Consider the following 21438-nt stretch of genomic DNA (forward strand, 5'->3'; position numbering starts at 1 on the left):
TTTAGTCTCATAATATTTGTTGAGTTTTAATCTTGTCATATGTGCATCATATTATTTTTATAAACAAACTTTTATATTAGAAGATACACACTTCAAAATTAGATGAAACCATCAAATTTAGTGAAGATTTAAGATAAAATATATGTAAAGCATTACCACCGTAGGAATGCCCAATCATTGTAAACCTCATTAATTTTAGTTCTATAATATGAACTATATAAAAACTTATTTCAACACAAATAAATATTATATTATATAAACTAAAATCAAAATATTAATGATCAAAAACAAATTTAATGTTTAAGGAAACAAAACTAAAAATTATAGAGACCTAAAATAAAATTTAACACACTGTTTATTGTATATTATCTCTCGAGTTGGATAAGATTATAATAAATAACAAAATTCTCCCTTAAGAGATTTAACACTTAATACTAAATTTTAAAACATTTGTCAAAAGATGTCGTGTTAACTTTCCATAAAAGAGCATTTATTCATAATTATTACTCAAATTAAAGAAAGAAACAGTATAATCTACAAGTGTCAACGTGGGGAACCAAAAATGTGTAATGTTTACATGATTTTCATCTCCACTATTTTTATGTCTCACATTCCACTATTAACATAGACTCAAAAATTCCCTCAAAAAAATAAAAATAATAATAAATAGATTCACATATTGGATTACAATCAGACTTCAATTTCCACAAAAATTTCAATCCATCACTTGAGTGGTTAAGCATCAAGAATCAATATAAATAAGAGTTTACATAAATGAAAATCAATAACCATTATATGCATGATAATTTCTTTATCATTGAACAAAACCTGTTACATTATGCAAGCAATAAAAAAGCTGGCTCATTTGTTCAAAGCTTGTTCTCTTCCTCTATAAACAAATTACATGTTTTCAGTTTTCACCCTCTTACAATTCAAAAACAGATAACCCTTTTTTTTTCTTAGCATAAGCAATGTCTTTAAGCTTAAGTACTCTATCACTTTCTCACAAAATCTTCTCCCTAACCTTGCTTCTTCTCTCAATAAACTTTATTTTCTTTTTTCCATGTTGTAACTCTCTTGATGAACAAGGACAAGCTCTTATTACATGGAAGGAAAGTTTGAACATGAATTCAGATGCATTAGCATCATGGAATCTTTCAAACCAAACACCATGCAACTGGTTTGGTGTGCACTGCAACTTACAAGGAGAGGTGGTTGAGATAAACTTGAAGTCATTGAACTTGCAAGGCTCATTGCCATCAACTTTTCAACCACTCATGTCCTTGAAAGTTCTTATCCTCTCATCAAATAACATCACAGGAACAATTCCAAAAGAAATTGGAGACTGTCAAGAACTCATTGTCATTGATCTCAGTGAAAATTCTCTCTTTGGTGAAATCCCAGAAGAAATTTGCAGGCTAAGCAAGCTGCAAAGTTTGGCTCTTCATGCAAACTCTCTTGAAGGAAATATTCCATTCAAGATAGGAAATTTATCAAGTCTTGTGAACTTGACACTCTATGACAATAAATTGAGTGGTGAAATTCCAAAGAGTATTGGTTTTTTAAGTAAGCTTCAAATATTGAGAGCAGGAGGGAATACAAATCTTCAAGGTGAGATTCCAAGGGAGATTGGAAACTGCACCAACTTGGTCACGTTAGGCCTTGCGGAAACCGGCATTTCCGGTAGCCTTCCTTCTTCAATAGGGATGTTGAAAAGAATTCAGACAATAGCTATTTACACAACTCAGATGTCAGGCTCTATACCTGAAGAGATAGGTAATTGCAGTGAATTGCAACACCTGTACTTGTATCAGAACTCAATTTCTGGTTCAATTCCACATCAAATTGGAGAACTCAGCAGGATTCAGAGTCTACTTTTATGGAAAAACAATTTAACAGGGAGAATACCAGAAGAGCTTGGAAAATGTAAAGAGCTCAGTGAGATAGACTTGTCAGAGAATCTTCTCACAGGTAGTATACCAATCAGTTTTGGAAAGCTATCAAATATACAAGTACTTCAGCTGAGTAATAATCAGTTGTCAGGTATTATACCACCCGAAATTTCAAACTGCACTTCTCTGACTGAGCTGGAACTTGACAACAATGCTATTTCTGGTGAGATTCCTTCTGTTATTGGAAAATTGAGAAGCTTAACCCTTTTCTATGCATGGAAGAACAAACTAACAGGAAAAGTCCCAAGTAGTCTTTCAGAGTGTCAAGATCTTCAGGAACTTGATCTTTCATACAACAAGTTAACTGGTTCTATACCGAAACAACTATTTCAGTTGAGGAATCTCACTCAACTTATGCTTCTTTCCAATGATTTGTCAGGATTAATTCCACCTGATATAGGTAACTGCACAAGTCTCAACAGGTTGAGGTTAAATCAGAATAGATTTGTTGGTACCATTCCATCTGAGATTGCCAACTTGAAGAATTTGTGTTTTTTGGACATGAACAACAATCATCTTGTAGGGGAGATTCCATCTCAGTTCTCTGGTCTTAGCAAACTTGGAGTGATTGATCTCTCACACAACAAGCTCTCGGGGAATTTAGACGCTCTTTCTAAACTTCAGAATCTTGTTTCTTTAAATGTTTCCTTCAATGAATTCTCTGGTGAATTGCCTAACACCACACTCTTCTGGAAACTCCCTCTCAGTGATCTCACTGGAAATAAAGGTCTTCACATTCCAGATGGTATTGTAACTTCAGCTAACAGAACAAGAACCAAAGGTCATGCCAGAATATCAATGAATGTTGTGTTCTTCATTCTCTTATGCATCAGTGTAGTACTAACACTTCTCATAATCTATGTCATGGTTCGCGTTCTTATTATGAACGATTGGGTGATGACTTTGTATTACCATTATGAATTCTCTATTAATAACATTGTCAAGAAACTCAAAGAATCCAATATAATTGAAGACGGAAGCTCTGGAGTTCTGTACAAGGTAACAATTCCAAAAGGCCATATACTAGCAGTTAAAAGGGTTTGGTCATCAGCAGATTCTGGAGCGTTTAACTCTGAAATTCAAATGTTACGTTCAATCAAACATAAGAATATCATCAAGCTTCTTGGTTGGGGATCCAACAAGAAAATGATGCTGCAGTTTTATGAATACTTCCCTAGTCTGAGCTCATTGCTTCATGGTTCAAAAAAGGGGAAACTAGAATGGGACACCAGATATGAAGCCATCTTAGGCCTGGCTCAAGCACTTTCATATCTACACCATGATTGTGTGCCTTCTATATTGCATGGAGATGTCAAAACAACAAATGTTTTATTAGGTCCTGGCTGGCATCCTTACCTTGCTGATTTTGGCATGGCTAGATTTGCAAGTGAAAAAGGCAATAAGACTAATTCCAAGCCATTTCAAAGACCCTCCTACTCCAATAGTTCCTATGGATACATAGATCCTGGTAATTTATATATCTATCTATCTATTTATCTACAATTCTATCTTACCTGTCTCATATTAATAACATAATGGTTTAGTTGACACATGTCATCTCTTTATAATTTTATTTCCCCCGAAAACACTTTTTAGAACCTATGTTTTTACACGGGTTTCACTGATGCTAGTTTATCCACTAAATTTAAGTTAATTATAGTAAGTTTCAATCCTTAAACAAACCATTGAGCAGTATACTTATTTCCATTGTTTTGGTATGTGTACAGAGCTCGACTCAAAGCAGAAGATCAATGAGAAAACAGATGTGTACAGTTTCGGTGTTGTCCTACTTGAGGTGCTGACAGGAAGGCACCCATTAGACCCAACTCTGCCAGAAGGTACACACTTGGTTCAGTGGGTTAACAATCATTTGGCTAGCAACGGAGACCCATCTAAAGTTCTTGACTCAAAGCTGAGAAAGACTACTGAGCCTACTACTATGCATGAAATACTACAAACTCTAGCTGTGTCATTACTATGTGTCAATACAAGAGCTTATGAACGTCCAACAATGAAGGACGCTCTTGCAATGCTCAACCAAATTCGATATTTTGTTGAGCCCTCAAGGATGGAGGATTCTGATGTATTGAAGGAATTTTCAATAGACCAAAGAGAGTGTGTAGCTTCACATGTACCTTATATCTCTTGCTTCAATTTCTCAATCTGTTGAATGACTATGCAAGTTGTAGAGAACCCATGATTGTGAATGGTGAAATGGAATGACAGTTAGAGCAGGTCAGAATTAGTAGTTACCCACATGTAATCTTAGATATAAAATGTAAATTTCAAGTATCCATAATAAAATGCATTCTGGTGCCTTTTACTCAAGTTTTAAGTCTAATTGGTTTCTCATCAATGTGACATAAAGGATCTCCTTGGCCAACGTGATGTTTGTAATTTCTGTTTGTGCCTTTACCTTAATTTAAGTTTTGATGTTGGTGTATGTGGTATGAATGATCTCAAATTCAAACAATTTAAGGGCGCATTTGGAAAAACCTATTTAATCAAGCTCATATACAACTTCATTAAATGCTTATTCATAAGTTATTCAAAAGACTTAATTGAAATAAGTTGAAAACAATTTATTAAACTATCACATGTAATAATTTTCATGCATGTGAATGCAAACACTAACATAAATACATATGTACTAAATAAGTTACAAATAACCATTGATAATATTTTCTTGGCCACCAGTTTTGAAACTTCTCTTACTACTAACAAGTGGAGGAGTTCTAGTAATCACAGAAGGTTTAACTGTCGACCAAGATGAAGAAGAGAGCAACCCCAAGGCTTGTGGCCACAACCACAATCTTTGACATTTTACCAATATGGTATTTAGAATTTAGGTTACAGACTAAGATTCCTAAATTGCATCTCATTCTGTCGCTCTCTCTGTCTCTCACACACAACCTTTTGAATTCAAACAATGCAAATATGGTCCCATCCCACTTTCTATACCTCACATGTAAAATGTTCCACCTGAAAGAGACTTTGAAGCAATTGGAAACACCTCCATAAGCACTTATACTAAGCCAGAATTGAAAGGTTGGATATCTATAATGATATGCGCATGTATATCATGGACCACTATTGTGGAATGATGAGGACAACATGTATAAAGAATATACGTAATCATGCAGCAGATGCAACAGTGGACAAGGTTATTTTCCATCACATGAAAGGTTCACAAGTTTATCTATACTAATAAAAATCATGTATTATACTATATTGTATAGGTTCTTTCTTGAACCACTTTTTTGCCCTACCAAGGAGGAGAACTAAAAAATAACTAAGGAACAATATGGTTTGTACCCTCATCCATTTCATTTGTATATTTTATTTTATTTTATTTAAAATAGAAAACCATGGTAATTAAGACCATTGACACTTGGTGACATCATAGCATATCTCAATAAGCTTCAATGTAATCTCAGGTTGAATTCTTAGGTAAAAATTGAAAGCTTTCATCCTAGCCAAGAGGGTGTTCTATGAGAATCAAACTACTATCTTCATCAACAAAAAACACTCATAAACCAATTCAATGAGACTCATTAGATTTAATTCTACTAGTTTGATTAGAGAACACTAGTTTATCTATCATTTAATAGGCAATAGAAATATCAACAACATACTCTAAGGATTTTACTTATAACTCTAAGGACTTACTGCAAGCATAGAATGTGAAATCTTTAGGTCGAACCTATAATCAACGCCTACATCGGAGCTTAAAACTCGTTAGGTCAAATCTTCCCAAGAGCATTTTCTATAGAGATCAAACTCAATCCTCCACAAATTCAGAACTACATAATCAACATAGTCAGGACTCGATTAAAAAAGGCAACCTAATTGATAGCAAAAAACTCATTTTTTTGCTGATCTTGTTATACACCATCACCACCCTCATTCTGAGCTTACACCAATTAATCTCAACATTCAATCTCATTTAGCAACATTGACAATTTTAATAAGCCAGAGTTATATATAGCAAATAAAAACAGCCTAAAAAACAAAACCACTACAAACATTACCAATGATAATGTAAAAACATTTCATTTCATTCATTAAATTAAAACACAAAACTTAAAGTTCACAAAATACTCAATTCGATCCTTTCAGATCCAACAATAAAAACAAAACTAGTTATAACAATAAAATAAAAACCCTAATCAATCAATGGTTTGCATGATATCTTCAGGAGCAAACTTAGTACCCTTTTCCTTATCAGCAGCAGCACGACCCTTTGCCTTGCGATCAAGCAACGACTTACGATCCTTATCCAAACGGAGTTTAGTGATAACAACTTTAGAAGGGTTGACTCCAACGTTGACTGTTGAACCGTTAACTTTTTCTCTTGTTATGCGTTCGATGTGAATCACCCACTTTTTACGATAAACCTGAACAACTTTTCCTTCGCGTCCTTTGAATGTTCCTCTAACGACCTGAACTTCGTCGTCCTTTCGGACCGGTAAGGATCGGACGTTGTATTTGGATCGGAGATCGCCGGAGAGAGGCGCGCTCATCAAGACGCGGCGGACGCTTGATGGTGCTGTGAAATGTGCCTTTCGGCTCTTGCGGCGGCTGCTTGAAACTCTTGGATTGAACTTCATCTTCTCTCTCTCTCTCTCTCTCTCTCACTAATGAGGGATTAGGGTTAGGGTTTCAGATTTGGTTACCTTACCCTTGTTTTTGTGAGGGTAGTGTATGATTTATTGTGGGCCAAATGATTGGGCCTTGTGGACCTTATCTCAATGCGGATCTGAGCTCAAATTAAAATTTGTGAAGCTGCTTTTTGCCCCTCTCTTTTCTTAGAACACTTTTTCGGCATGTAATACTTAATTTTAAAATAGTCCTTTTAAAATATTTCATAATAATAAAATGAATCATTCACTTTCAGTATAGTAATTCATATTATACTATCTTAATCAATAGTTTGAGATTGGTTGCTGGTGTAAAAAGATTTACATTGATAGTGCTTAGTCATTAAACCTTTCATAACTTATTTATTTATAAATTAAAATTTTGTTGAATCAAAAAAAGTAATCACAATTTTCCAACGTATTTTGAGGTTTGCAAAAAATAAAATTGTTGCACACAAAAGGCATTCAAAGATATATCTTCTATTCACACCTATTATGACTTTGGTTCAAGATCTAAAATTTTGCAATTGATAGGTTATGTGTAACTTTCTTTATAAATTTTCAATGAGGTCGTGTGATTCTCACAGACCTTACATAAAAGTTTGTTTCCATTGATAATTTATTTTCAAAAAATCAAAATAAAAATCCAATCTTTGTTGTTTTCTCTTTCTTTATCGAAATAAATAATTTAATCAATCAAAAGATGATACTTTTGTTTCACACAATAGTGCAATAATCAATAAAAACCTCAAAAAAAAGTAATCACAATTTTCCAACGTATTTTGAGGTTTGCAAAAAATAAAATTGTTGCACACAAAAGGCATTCAAAGATATATCTTCTATTCACACCTATTATGACTTTGGTTCAAGATCTAAAATTTTGCAATTGATAGGTTATGTGTAACTTTCTTTATAAATTTTCAATGAGGTCGTGTGATTCTCACAGACCTTACATAAAAGTTTGTTTCCATTGATAATTTATTTTCAAAAAATCAAAATAAAAATCCAATCTTTGTTGTTTTCTCTTTCTTTATCGAAATAAATAATTTAATCAATCAAAAGATGATACTTTTGTTTCACACAATAGTGCAATAATCAATAAAAACCTCAATCTATCTATTTGCTTGATCAAATGATCACGCTTCACTTGATATGTTTCCAATAGCTTTTTTTTAAAAAAAAAGTTGCCAACTGAGTTTCTGAGAATTGGACATCTGAATCCAACTAGGCCTTGGAATTGGGAAGTCTCCACTATGAATTTTTTTTTCAAAAGATGCCATTATACCATTCAGCTTTAGAACGTGTAAATGCTAATCATGAATTTAATTGGATAAATATGCTAATAACTTTTTTCTATAAATAGAGTAAGCACACTTTAAACCAAGCTTCACATCAATTGTTTATAGATCATACTAGACAGCACCATCCAAAAATGGCCACACAATTGACTCACAAATGGTGCTTGCTGCTTTATCTCAATCAGCCATAATGTGAAAAGGGAAGAAGCTTGAATGTACTCAGACAAGTGAAATCTTGTGTCCTCAGATACATTATGTACTTGATCCAAATTGAAGCAATAAGATTCTAGTTTTAATGCCATAGCATTATGAGACAATGGACAACCCTACCATATTGCACACTTTACAATTCATGAAACATGTATATGGACTATGGACCCCACCAAAATGGACTTTTCAGATTGGTATGAATTTTGGGTGGCCCAATTGTGCACTATGGAGGATTCTGCTCTTGCCTGTCAAGTTTCTTTAATATGAAGCTAATGACATTCCAGTCAAAACCACGATACTGAAGCCACCGAACGATCCTTGACTTCCTTGTCTCCTTTGGAACATCCTGACCTCTGAACCACTGTTTTGAAGCCTGAGCATAAAGATGATCCATGGAATGCTTTGACAAGCCAATAATTGAGTTTTCGTCTTCAGCACAATCATTGTTGTCCTTAAAAACCACTTCAACTGCCTTTTCAGCATCAGCTTGACTAACTCCTTTCTTGAACAGTGCCTGCCACAAGAAATGCAGTCCATCACGTCAAAATGTTTTCCTAGTTGATAATAGCAAGTAGTATATGGCTCTTAAATGCATGCGTGGTAGTGAAAACAATGTATCTGACCTTGCGTTATCCACTATAATGGCGAAGAGCCATCAAGGAAGCACAACTATTATGCACTTCTATGTTGTGTTTGGTAGACATGTTGCAAGGGGATAAAATAGAATATGTGAGTTTTGATCATTGTTTGGTGCACATTAATAGCAAGAGAAAGCAGGACCAAAAGTTAAGAAAATTGATACATTTCCAGGTGGAAACACCACCGAGGTCTAATTCAAGTGGTTGGTGGGCAGTGTGTATGAGTGTTGTATATCCTAGAATACCGAGTTTGATTCCTAGTCATAAAACAAAGGGTGGAACCAAAAATAATATAATCAAACAGGCTGATTCTTTTCATTCTTTCCGTGTGCCAGACACACACTACTCTAGTGTGCACTTGAGGCATCTAAAATAAAGGGAAATGATTATTAGAGAAGATCGAAGCATTTGACCAAGCTTCTTTTACCTTTTTTTTGGGAGGGAGAAAAATGGGCTGAATTCAATCAAGATTCAAGCCATTTTTCACATATTGGTAAAGAATGAAAAAATTGAATCAGATAATTATAAAATGAAATGAATTGGGCTCTTAATTGAGAAGCTAAGTAATAAGGGGAAGCAATCAATCAGATAAATTGCCAAAGCAAAGAAAAATTATTTGAGCATTTTGCATTTCTGGAACAATTCGCTGAGAAAAACGAACTTTACATGAGTCAAGCAGGGAAAGATATAACTGAGCTTAGAAATTTCTTAAATGTAAGGAAAAATGCAGATATAGATAATTACATATTAGGAAATGACACAAGTCTAATTACATTAACTTGACCTTCTATGCTATAGTATAGAGTAACGTTTGTGCTCTCTAGTCTCTAGTATTATAAAGGAATAGGACCAAGTAGATGCACACTGCTCTGTGAATTTGCATGATGTTGTCACAAAATTTAGCAAGAACAGTAAAACAAAACACCGACACAAAATTTGTCCTCTTTTGATTTGCTCTGAAACTATCAAGTAATAACTAAACACAGCGAAGTGTTGGCAGTGTATTGGAAAGCAAAAAGTAAGAGGATGAACATAAGGGCAGAATATACTAGCTTACTTGTTTGATCCGTCTTGGCCCCCATGTAGACGAAGACCATCTAGATTGAGAAAACGATTCAGCATACAACCTATCATTGATGAAACCTCTGAAACAAACAAAGGGATAAACAAAATCAGCATAATCCCACAAAATATATTAAAATTCAGCAAATTCAGTTTTTGATAAATGAACTTGTAAAAGAGCATTATGAAAGTACTACACAGCGTGGTTATTTGTCAAACTGCAGAAATGGTTTACCAAACCAGTCAGGCATTAGCAAGCATGCTATTTCACACAGATACAAAAGCAATATCATATATTGGTATTAATATGATCAAATTGGTATATGCAATTTTTTTAAAATTTTGGATGCTTGTATGACAGATTATTTTAAATAGAATCTACATTATAAATAAATGATGTGTTTGAATTAATATAAATTTATTATAGAATGGGTTTTGTCTCCATTCCTCTTTTCCCATTTTCTGTAGTCTAAAGATAGTACATCCATTTCCTCTTTCACACAAAAAATGGAGGAAAGGTAGTTCATCAGCTTCTAGTCTTCTAGAGAATTGAAACTCTTATTAAAGCATTGCTATGTGTTGGTAATTCTAAAAATATATATATATTTATGTATCAACTTCATTAAAGTTAAAATGGTACATCAATAAACATATTCCCAACTACACAAGGTGGATCATTTCAAAATAACCAAAACAATAAAGCTTTCTCTACACTCGGTCATCTAGCTACTATCATCGTGGAGACCTCGTGGCTGAATTAACAGTTTGGTTGAGCTGTGTCCAAAGTCATCTTCATGACAGCCATTTGTATCTGTTATTGCAGACATCTTATTTTCAAGGCCAAGAATCACATAACGTACATATTCTCACTTAGTTCAACTGAATAGAACATATGATGAAAACTAATTTAGGAAAAGCAAGTAAACCTTCAAACAAAGGTACATTTGGAAAATGCTGATAAATAACGGCCCAGCAATTTTTTTTATGAAGATAGCTACATACTGTCTCTGCAACTTGTTTATCACTGCCTCCACTGCATTAGGAGAGAATCTCTTGCTAAGCAGTTTCTTTCTCAACTCAACTGCTGTAAGTGCCCTGCGGAGCAAGGAGATAGGCATGCTTAAAAGAAAAGACAGCATTTTACATTAAGCGTACATGCACGGTTTTCTGCCTAACAGGTAAAAGATATTAGTTGACTGAATTATTACAAAATTTCTTCTCTTTGTTAATAATTTACAAGCAATAACAAAGCCAGGTAATTAAATGTTTTGATAGTTGATATTGTTAAAATAAAAAGCATGCCAAATAGATACACTTCATTCAGAATTACCTCACTCTTTGATATAGTGATATGCAAGGTTGCAAACAACTCAAACCAAGTTGAAATTTCAGAAGAAAAAAAAATTACAAGTTTTTTTTAAAAGGAGATACTGACTACAATGTGAAAGTAGCACGATACTGTCACTTTTTGAATAAGTTCTGTTTCAAGTTGGAGAGGGGGGAACTAACCTAGATGCAAGTAATCTGGTAGCTGATTGTTCAACATCATTGGTAAATTTGTCGAGTCGTATTAAATCCTGTTCAGAATCTCCTGCCTGATGGACTGTCAACTCTCCAACCTCTTCCATTTGTTTAAAACCTACAATCCACAAATTAACATAATCTGAACAAATTTATTTCTTATATATACAAGTTGTAAGTACAACAGCTATGATTTTAAAGCTTACTATAAATGATTTTGCATCTGAATATTCTATGACAACAAATTGATAGAAAGAAGCTAAATGAGTTAAAACAAGTTATGACAAAAACACTTATAATGTTATTATTTTAATAGGTAAAATGGAAAAACAAATGAACATGGTGAATCAAGAAACAACAACCTATCATCCATCCTAGATCTTGATGATTAAGGAGATCTGATCAAGCTCTGGAGAAAATTAACTTTTGTTAACCATAAGATAAGAAAAATTCTGCTTTTCCTTTTTTCTCCATTTTCCCCCTAATAATTATCAAATTTTTGTAAGCAGCTTATATTTATACAATTTATCAATAACTATGACCATCAATTATAATGAAGCTTCTAAAGCGCGGACAATCTCTCTTATTGCTTAATGGCTAGCTGCATTCAATTTGAAAGACCACGTCCACCTAAAGCATGCTGGTACTTTGGTACAATATAAGAATATCATGTCACCACACACTACTGATCCCGTGCCAAGTGTCAAATTCATTGTAATGCAGCTTAAACTCAAATTTTTCTCGTGTCTAGCTACCCCATGAATCAGTAGTAGTGATGTAGTTCCGCTGCATAGTGAAGCACAACTTACCCCTAAATGATAAAATAGAATGACGTCATAGGCCAAGTTTGAGTTAACTTTTGGAAGCTTTCAATCAAAATAAGTTTATATTCTTTTAAAAGAAATACTAATAAACTTAGTGTTCGAGGAAAAGTTAAATGCGAGAACTTCTATAACTAGTTTATACCTTCTTCACTGTCATCAAAGAGTAAGTCAGTGTGAACTTCATCCGGATTTCGAGAAGTTTCACAATGTGCAAGTGTTGCATACCCAATTTTCCCACCATTTATCTTGGTTACACTGCCATCAACAAAGCTACAATATTCTAGCCCTTTCACTAGAAGAGAATTTTCATGTGTTTTCACTCTGCAGGATGTGTTAGGAATGTACTTAACAGTAACAGAAGAAGAACTAAATTCTCTACTCTTCAACCAAGCAATTTGAAACTTCCAATTGTTCCTAATTTCAATTCCAGTACCCATAAAACAAAAGGAATAATAAGAATCATGGCCAAAACATTTCAAAATATATATTAAAAGCTTGATTTTTTTATAAAAAATTCCCACAACCCATTACAATGCAACCAATTGGGTAGCTAAATTAGAACTCTATTATACATTTACACTGAAAAAGAATCAAACTTTTGTATGATTTTGGTTCTCTAACTAAAGCAAACAAAATGGGTCAAAAAAATTTGAAGCTAAATGAAATGATATAAATTAGTTACCGGGGAATTGAAAAAATGCGAGGTCGAAGTTGACACGAGATTTTGAAGGCAACGTTTCCCGCGAAACTTGCCATGTTGATGATGTAACCAAAATTAATTTGTGAATACCAAGTAGAAAGGGTTTCTTACTCTTTGTTTGTTTTTCATTTTGCACCCTCTTCTTTTTCTGTTCTTTTTTCTTCTGAAGAAGATCATGAAACTTGGGCTAGGCCCAGACCAGCACCAAAGTATGATATTTCAAGGTGGGCTGGCCCAAATTGACCAATTTGGGCTTTTCTCAATCACTCTTGGACGGTTAGATTTTCTCATTTTTCAATAATATAATGATAATAAACAAGTTGATTTTCTCATTCTTCTCTTGTCTCTATGTTTTCAAATAAACGTTTAAATGGTTAATTTGAACATGTAAAATACGCTTTTGAAAAAACATAAAGGAAGAAAAGTAATTTCCATTTCCAATACAACTAATCTTTTGAGTATAATAAATATGCACCAACCATATAAAAAGAAATTATGCATACATTAAATCTTACTTAACTATGATACTCATTTTAATAAAAAAAGCTATGATATAACTTTTTATATAATTGTTTCCTAAATCATCTCCATAAATATTTAAATGTGATTAAATAATTGTATAAAATATTTTTATAGTGTAAGTTAGATATTCTGTTTTCTTCTAAACTCTTGATATCTGAAACTAGCGTGATATTTTAACTAATTTGAGTTGAAATTGATAGGCATTCTTAAGAGTATTTGAAACTAGCGTGATATTTTAACTAATTTGAGTTGAAATTGATAGGCATTCTTAAGAGGGGAAAATCCTTCCAACATTTTTATATATTTTATTTCATTTTGTTTTCTACAAAATTATATTAAATTCAATAGGTTTCATTTATTGCTATACTTTGTTCATCATAGAAAAGGAGTTTTAGTTATTTTGGAGTTTGATAAAGAGGTATTCAAAATTTAGAAGAAAAAAACGTCATCGAAGTTTAACGCAAGTAGTTGATGTATAATATATATAAGAGTTGTAAATTCTAAAACACTGAATTCATCTCTACTCATAAAAAAAAAATTCTTAAAAAATAAGTGGACTTGAAACAATACTTTTAATAACTCTAGCTCATATGCTGACGAAGAAGATAATGTATGAAAGTAAAAATTTTACTACCAAAAAAAGAAAGCAACAATAACAATGAATTTTAATCAGTTCTCCAAGCATATAGAAAATGAAAAAAACTTCCGGTGGATGGATTCTCTTCTATTAAGTCATATTTGCTACTACCTTCACTTCTTTCTGTCCATTCTCTGCTATTAGGATCATTGGTATGTTCCAAAAATCCTGGCTTGAAAATAAACAAGGCAGGGCCTGAACCAATGTCATTGAATAACCAATCATGCACATCCCAAAAGATTTGGACAGGTAAATTATTCACCATAACTATTTCATTTCCTCTAAATTTCCAATTCAAGTTCATTATTCTACTGGCCAACATCCCATCTATGCTAATCCACATTTCTGGATCATCAGGCCCGGAAAGGGAAGTCTCAATCACAACATCATGTTCTGGTTTACCCTCTTCCAACATGGCTCTTGTACAAAATAGCTTCTTCCCATGCACATTCTCTTTTTTGCTTAACAAGGTAGCTTCTTCTAAAGATGGTTTTGATTTGGTTCTTGTATAAGCATCATTCTCTAAATCTCCAAGTAACAAAAGTACCTCTTTCTTGTAAACCAAGGCAACATAGTAGCCCGAGCAAGGTTGTGGATTCATGGAGAATTTTGCGTGTCGAAAATCCCAAAAAATATCTACTCTTGCACCTTCTATTTCAAAGGATTTTAGACCCTTTTTCCCCCAAGATTGTCCGGATTCTAAATCAATCTTGCATGTAAGTTTGTTTTCGTCAAAAGGTTTTTCCACGCTCATGGAAACAAAGTGTTCTGTAGTGTTCTTGCACCATGTCACGGATACACTGCGAAATGATTCTGCTACTTTTGCTTGATAGACATAGGTAGCAAAATTCTGAGAGGCGTCTTTATTAGTGACTTTATCCTTTGAAGCATTCTCCGTTGGTGGTGGCTCTGGAATGCTCAATGGCATTGGCATTGACTATAAAACTTACACAACAATTCAAGATTGAGCCTGCAAATATTTATGATGTTCTTAGAGGATTGAATTTGATCTTCTTTGTCCTATAATGGTTGTTATACAAAAGAGACTTATAATTTGTAAAACCATAGATGTTCTCTACAAATAGAATAACAACAATAACAATGAACCATCATCATCTTTCGCCTCTTGTGTAAATTCAAAACAAGAAAATATTCTAAGGAGTTGTTGGATGTTTAATGAATCACGATGTAAGGAAATGATGCACAACATAATACCTGTAACAGTTTGAAATATGTTAAAACTAAGAATCGCTTTGAGGAACGAGGTTGTTAATGGGGTGTCAACATTAGAAGTTTCATCTTTTTGTTGTTTTTTTACTATTAATAGGTTAATATCTCTTAACTTGAAAATAAAAGCAGGTTGCTATGCTACTAATTATAGTAAATGTCATATTTGGAAGGGAAAAAAAACTAGCAAGAAAAGGTGCTGGTCGAGATGTTCTTTCGAGCTTTAAATATAGGCTGTTATAAATACTTGTTACCATATATTTACATATGACAATTTACGTATATTTATTTCAAAAAAACAATAATAAAATGGCTGTAAAACCGTGTTATGCACAAGTTCAATTTAATGACTTTGAAATAGTTAGTGAATTATGGAGGAGGCATCACATTCTGACTAAAAAAAAACTTGAAAACTCTTGAACTAAACCACAATAAATATTTTGATCTAATATAACTTTTCATATGCTGTTATGATATGGAGTATACATCAATGAAATCACAAGATTTTGTTATTGGTATTTGCAAATTAGAATATAATGATAATTCAAATGTAATTTGGTTTATATGTTTATTTTATTTCAAATACTGCTCTTGGGTGATTTTTTGACAGAAGTCCCATTAATGATAGTTGTTGACTCATCTTTGAAGTCATGATCGATTAGTGTTATGCTTTAAAATAAGTCCCCTAACTAAATCACCTATAATAGCAAAGATTAAAGGGGTTTGATTCAAGAGTCCAATTAAATACTTATTCAACAAATGTATAAAATATGAGAATTTATATATAAGTAGTTTTTACAATAAAAAAATCAAAGAAATAGAGGTTAACCTTGAATAAGCGCAGTATAAATTCTTCAACAACAAAAAATTGCTTATCTTAAAGAAATATAAAATTGACTTACAAACATATCACAAATTACTTTTATAAATTTGTTTTACATTGGCGTCAATGTTTGTCGTGAAATACGACCAATTACACTATTTAATGAGTAGTTGAGTTCATAAAAAGCAAATAAATTGTGTCATGTAGAACAACAGTTCATGATTTCAGATGTGTAACAGGCATCCAAATTTTGAATAACAAAGGAGCATGAACAGACACAAAAATAGATAAAGATCACACAAACTGACCCCTCAAGATCTCAAGCCTATACAAAATTATCTGAGGTAGCACTCCAACTTGCACATCCATAATAATCACTATACATAGTACAGTATAAATTAAAAAAAATATATATATTAACCTGAAATCTTCATTATAAAACAAAAAACTTTCCTCGTGGTGTCGACCGGCTTCTCTTAAGTTCATGCATGGATGTATTAGTACCTTCCTTAAGATTGCGACCTGAACCATTTAAAAGCTTGTTTTCAACTTTACTAGACAACAATGGTTCAGCTCCTTGCACAATTCCTCTGCATGTGACAAAAAAATAATGCTTATTTATGGTTTCTAATTAGGCTATGAATAAAATGATACAACTAAGTGAGTAAAAAATTTCAATGGTTCTTTTAGCCATACCTTGATTCAATGTTCTGCGAATTCCTTGAGATGTTGTGCCGTATCTTTTTAACATTTACCACACCATTGACTGCAGACTCCATAAAACTAAAATCATTTTCTGGCTCAAAGTAATCATTCTTTCGAGGCGCCTCCACAATATCACCAGCAAATTCCATGTCAGGAGTCGATTTAGGTATTAAATCAGTCTTTTGAATACTAAAGGGGGACTGTTGAAGATGTTTGGCCTTCACCTTATTGTCAGCTTTGCTTTTCCTAACACCACCTTGTCTTACTACCCCAAATGGTTGTTTGAACTGTTCCTCTTCATGTTCTTGATGAACTTTCCTGAAGCTTACTTTCTGGAGGTTAAAGAGAGGTTGTTCAGAAATGCTATTCTGCTTCACTGGCTCTTGTGAGACCCTTGAGTTATTGTCTACAGATGGTGTCATTGTCACTGTGACAAGAGATTTATTTACTGGTACTCTAGCTGCAAATGGCTGCTTTGAAATTGGTTGATTTTCTATAGTGTCGATTTTGATCTTGCTTTTAATCGCAGATCCTCTATCAGTGGATATTGATCTTCTGATAGGAGGTGATGGTGATCTACACTTCCCTGAGCTCACTAACTTTTCTTCGGCTACAAGAGACATTTTTGGTATCGAGTCCTTGTCTGTAAATGTTGAGAGAAATCTCGACCTTCGAATCTTACTGGAAGAATAACTTTTAGCCTGAAAATAGAATTTCAGATTTAGAGAATATAAAGAATGTATATAATATACTACCTCCATTCATTTTTAATTGCCCCTTTAGATTATTTACACATACCAAGGAAACCTAGGTAGTTAATCCCAGTGTTTCTCGGCGAGATCGTGGAGCGGTGTAGTGCCTGACCGCAACAACGTGAAACAAGATCCCAACAAGATCCCGCTATCCTGGTGTAGTTAATTTTAGTGTTTCCCAGGGCGATCCTACTATTATTTCTTTTTTGTTGTTTCTACTTTCACAGTTATTTTATTATTGTGTTAAAGACTTAACGTACATCTTTATTTCCTTGACTTGTTGGTATTTCAAAGTATGTTTTAACTAAAGGACTTGTGGGATTTTAATTGCTAATTATGAATGTTTCAGAGTTATTCGTTAATTTTGCATTAAATATAGGTTTATATAGTATTATTCATATATTTTGTCCAAAAAATAGCACTTATCCCGCCTATCCCGGAACGCGATATCCCATTTTGGGGGGTGACCGCGACACACTGCTGTTTGAGATGAACTACCTAGAAGGAAACTATTAAATTTTGTTACTTTTGATCAAATTGTTTATCTTATTCCTATAGTACCCTCAACTTTTTATCATCTCAATCCACTTGTTTCTATCTCTGCATTAAATGATTAGGGATAATTTTGGCAAACAATAGTTAATACTACTTTGAACTTGAAAACAACAAATATAAAAGTATGACATATTAGCCGTATTATTGTTATGGAAATGTAATAAATGGTTGTGTGTGCATTCAATAACCTCAGAGCTTCTATCATCCATGGATCTTTGACCATTTTCAGGCTTCATGCTGCCACTGCTACCATATTTGGGCAAACCGAAAGGTGAAACAGCTCTTGGTTTCTGAGCTTCTGCGGCATTCCGTGCATTTCCAGATTTCCATTGCTCCAGTTCAGTTTCCTTCCTCTCCAATGCCAATTTGATATTTGATATCTATAAAATGTTCAAACTGGTATTATAATATTGGCCACCTTAAATAGAAAATTGCATTAGTTATGATAGAAAAACAAACCTCTTCCTTGAGCTCTCGGATTTCACCGGTTTCTTTATTAGATTTAGCAGCCCCAAGTTCAATGGATGCAACCCTCTCAGCAAACTTCAACGTGCTGATTGTCTCCCCAAGGGCATTGAGTTCAGGGTTTATATGAACAAACATCAAAGTCTTTGCATGACCACCTATTAAAATGAAGAAAAAACACAATGTAATTTAATGGAAATTCAAAATAGAAAATCACTGTTGCCACAGTGACCTTATTAAGTTATTTTGATTCAAATATATTCATTAAAGGCGTAGATGCAGTTATTGTCCTCCTATTTTGTCTCAATTACGGTTTTGATCCCTTCATTTTAAATCCACGAATTTGGTCCCCCAGTTTTCAAAATAGTTGACATTTTTCCCACATGGATTTGAGGTTTGATTTTTTATGAATTGGCATGTAAAATACTTGAGTGACAAACTAGATTGATGACGTGGAAATGAATTATTAAGTGAGAATCAAACTAGATAGTGTTTTCCATCAAACTAGGTTGCTTTTGTGATATAGATTAATGGATATATTGATGTAATGTAAATTAGTTAAGTAAAAATTCAACTAAACAATGTCACGTCACCAAATAACTTTCCACAGAAGCATCTTATTTGTCAAATTACCAAAATTCAGCCTCAAAATTTATAGATGTAGAAAAAGTCGGTCAATTTGAAAATTAGGGGACTAAAACCATGACTTTAGAAATAGGAGGACCAAAATCGTGAATGAGACAAAATAAAGGGACCAAAACTTCATTTAAGCTTATATTAATAAATATCAATATTCAGATTGTATGGCTGGGGGGTGATCAATTACCTAATGAATCTTGCAAAACTTGTGTAAGCTTGCTATTTCTGTAAGGAATATGTTGACTCTTCTGTGCCAAAGCAGAGATAACATCCCCAAGTGCAGAAAGAGATTTATTAATATGTTGAGCCTCCTTTAATCTCTCACCAACAGCCTCAGATTTCTCCACTCTCTCACTTCCAGCCAAATCCACAAGATGGAGACAACCCTTAAGAACTGAATTAGAAATTAAGTCCCTTCCTCTGACATGAACCGTCAACACACTGCAATTAGGTGGTAAAGAATTTTATCTAGTTAAATATATTTATGGTTAGAGTAGCCATCTACATTAGTGAGAAAGATAATTTTACCTATGAGAACGACTGCTTCGCTCATTTAGAGCAGTAGCACCCACAGCACGGTTCCTCTGACCAATTTTCATTAAATCGAGAACATCTTGAGTACAACTAACCGGAACCAAACATGCATCAGGCACATTAAGACCATTCAATTGAGAGTTGTTTCGTATATCTAATGTATATATTTGTCAAGGAAATGAACATACCACAAAATAAATGGTGTTGCAAAATCAAAAAAGACTTCCATGTTTACTTTACAAAAAGTAAATAATTTGATGTACAGTATATAAATAAAGCTGACATAATGTAAATAAAGAAAATATGGGCTTGAAGGATATCTTCTGTTAGAGCCATCACTGACTAATAAATCTCTCACTTGTTCATTGTATATTTCAATCATCTGGACGCTAACTTCATATTTTATTGCATCTGCTCTTTCCTTTGAGATATGAAATAAGTCACGCAAAGCCCTGTAGTTGACACCCCATGTCTCTTCAGTCATCAGATCCGGTCCACTCTATACAAGCAGTAAATCACATAAACCATATATATAAGAAAAATAATGTGAGAACAATAAATATCCTACTTTGAACTATTAAAACCCAGTTAATTACCTTGAAATATTATCAATTATCTCTATTTCAATGTGACTGACTGAGGTTTCAAGTTCCACAAATAGTACATTATTTTGTCTTTGTGATGATGAAAATATATTCAATTCAGATTTGTGTATAGTCCAGTTCAATAAGGGTTTGATGAAAAAATATTGAATTTGTAAACGCTTCTCCTTTTGATGAAAAGATTCAATAAAGTTGGTATAAATTTTTAAATTAATCAGCTTTTTCAGCAGAAAAAACTCCAAACCAAAGTACTAACTAACAAAATAGAATTATGTACCATAAGAAATCATATGGTAGATTCTTGATTTCAAGTGTCCATAAAATGCACCACAAAAATATATCGAACTTGAACAAGTATGTGGTTTGCAAGTTGGAACCAGTATACTGAAGAAAAAAAAGTTGTTGATTCAATTGTGCTAAACCACATATATCGTGTTCTGTCTAGTGTAGCATGCAATTAAAACAAGGCAAATTATGATAACTAGAAGTACTCCCATTGATGTGATTGTTTAATATGTAACATTATTGTGTGATAAAAGTTAATACATGCTAGCATTTTTCTGTATATAATTACCATGGTGTAGGTCTTCCCTGAGCCAGTCTGTCCATATGCAAAGATGCATGCATTATATCCATCTAAAGCAGATCTAACCAATGGTTGAGTATCGGCATATATTTGTTCTGCACAAGAAAAAAATATCATCATATAATGCTTCAAATAAGGTTGAGTTCCATAAAAAATTGTTTTATGTATTTGCAACAAATAATTTACAATATGATAAGAAACAAGTAAAATATAGTGTTACATTATGGAATAATATGTCAAAATTAAAGTACCTTGGGTGGCATTTGTTGCAAACACCTTATTGAAGGAAAATACCCTTCTAGCATCTTTTCCCTGCTTAAGGGGATTCACAATCATTATGTTTCCATCTTCTCCTATATAATCTACTGTAGATTGTCCATTTGATTGCCCTGGTAAGAAAGGCCTCACTCTACAGTAGACCCTAATGGCTCCTGGAAGACAACAGGTTTATTAATATACATAAATCATGTAAGTAGATCGTCAAAAAAGCGTTTTTGATTCTTATTGCTATGTACCTTTGAGATCTTGCACTTGATTATAAAGAGA

At 33.3% G+C, this 21438-nt stretch overlaps 5 protein-coding genes across 8 annotated transcripts in view; 1 reads left to right on the forward strand and 4 right to left on the reverse strand.

Moving 5' to 3' along the window:
* Positions 1-825: 825 nt before the first annotated feature.
* Positions 826-4395, forward strand: LOC101492613 (uncharacterized). The gene is made up of 2 exons (XM_004491476.4): positions 826-3420; positions 3680-4395. The coding sequence occupies exons 1-2, from the start codon at positions 972-974 to the stop codon at positions 4120-4122; spliced, it is 2892 nt and encodes a 963-aa protein (XP_004491533.1). The 5' UTR covers positions 826-971; the 3' UTR covers positions 4123-4395.
* A 1591-nt stretch (positions 4396-5986) lies between these two features.
* On the reverse strand, positions 5987-6635 carry LOC101492944 (large ribosomal subunit protein uL24y-like). Its single transcript, XM_004491477.4, has one exon. It carries the CDS (start codon positions 6560-6562, stop codon positions 6122-6124), a length of 441 nt encoding a protein of 146 aa, XP_004491534.1. The 5' UTR covers positions 6563-6635; the 3' UTR covers positions 5987-6121.
* A 1259-nt stretch (positions 6636-7894) lies between these two features.
* Positions 7895-12992, reverse strand: LOC101493276 (uncharacterized). 2 transcript variants are annotated; one of them, XM_027331617.2, is made up of 6 exons: positions 12828-12992; positions 12288-12466; positions 11310-11439; positions 10803-10895; positions 9796-9883; positions 7895-8614 (listed from the first exon to the last, which is right to left on the reverse strand). In XM_027331617.2, exons 1-6 carry the CDS (start codon positions 12899-12901, stop codon positions 8324-8326), a joined length of 855 nt encoding a protein of 284 aa, XP_027187418.1. In that variant the 5' UTR covers positions 12902-12992; the 3' UTR covers positions 7895-8323. The 2 variants fall into 2 exon arrangements, with proteins under 2 accessions (XP_027187418.1, XP_004491535.1); XM_004491478.4 differs by having other exon boundaries at positions 12288-12559.
* A 966-nt stretch (positions 12993-13958) lies between these two features.
* LOC113785367 (uncharacterized) lies at positions 13959-15986 on the reverse strand. The gene has a single exon (XM_027331583.2). The coding sequence runs from the start codon at positions 14936-14938 to the stop codon at positions 14033-14035; it is 906 nt and encodes a 301-aa protein (XP_027187384.1). The 5' UTR covers positions 14939-15986; the 3' UTR covers positions 13959-14032.
* Positions 15987-16124: 138 nt separating this feature from the next.
* Positions 16125-21438, reverse strand: part of LOC101493596 (kinesin-like protein KIN-14F) — a 9160-nt gene continuing 3846 nt past the window's right edge. For all 3 annotated transcript variants that reach the window (XM_073365565.1, XM_073365564.1, XM_073365566.1), the window contains 10 exons: positions 21408-21422; positions 21144-21323; positions 20881-20987; positions 20023-20203; positions 19699-19861; positions 19358-19611; positions 18526-18689; positions 18255-18446; positions 16751-17460; positions 16125-16644 (listed from right to left, as the gene is read on the reverse strand). In XM_073365565.1, the coding sequence (XP_073221666.1) occupies positions 16488-16644; positions 16751-17460; positions 18255-18446; positions 18526-18689; positions 19358-19611; positions 19699-19861; positions 20023-20203; positions 20881-20987; positions 21144-21323; positions 21408-21422 (2123 nt within the window). In that variant the 3' untranslated portion in view covers positions 16125-16487. The remainder of the gene's footprint in view (positions 16645-16750; positions 17461-18254; positions 18447-18525; positions 18690-19357; positions 19612-19698; positions 19862-20022; positions 20204-20880; positions 20988-21143; positions 21324-21407; positions 21423-21438) is intronic.

The sequence above is a fragment of the Cicer arietinum genome, chromosome 2, assembly GCF_000331145.2.
Source record: "Cicer arietinum cultivar CDC Frontier isolate Library 1 chromosome 2, Cicar.CDCFrontier_v2.0, whole genome shotgun sequence".
Classification (NCBI taxonomy): Eukaryota; Viridiplantae; Streptophyta; class Magnoliopsida; order Fabales; family Fabaceae; genus Cicer; species Cicer arietinum.

Bases quoted from the DNA above. Each gene is read 5' to 3' on its own strand.
- LOC101492613 (XM_004491476.4), top strand. From the start codon at position 972: ATGTCTTTAAGCTTAAGTACTCTATCACTTTCTCACAAAATCTTCTCC. The intron at 3,421-3,679 runs GTAATTTATATA...GTATGTGTACAG, and splicing joins CTATGGATACATAGATCCTG to AGCTCGACTCAAAGCAGAAG.
- LOC101492944 (XM_004491477.4), bottom strand. From the start codon at position 6,562: ATGAAGTTCAATCCAAGAGTTTCAAGCAGCCGCCGCAAGAGCCGAAAG.
- LOC101493276 (XM_004491478.4), bottom strand. From the start codon at position 12,901: ATGGCAAGTTTCGCGGGAAACGTTGCCTTCAAAATCTCGTGTCAACTT. The intron at 11,440-12,287 runs GTATAAACTAGT...TGTGGATTGTAG, and splicing joins CTTTGATGACAGTGAAGAAG to GTTTTAAACAAATGGAAGAG. The intron at 10,896-11,309 runs GTTAGTTCCCCC...CTTGCTCCGCAG, and splicing joins ACCAGATTACTTGCATCTAG to GGCACTTACAGCAGTTGAGT.
- LOC113785367 (XM_027331583.2), bottom strand. From the start codon at position 14,938: ATGCCAATGCCATTGAGCATTCCAGAGCCACCACCAACGGAGAATGCT.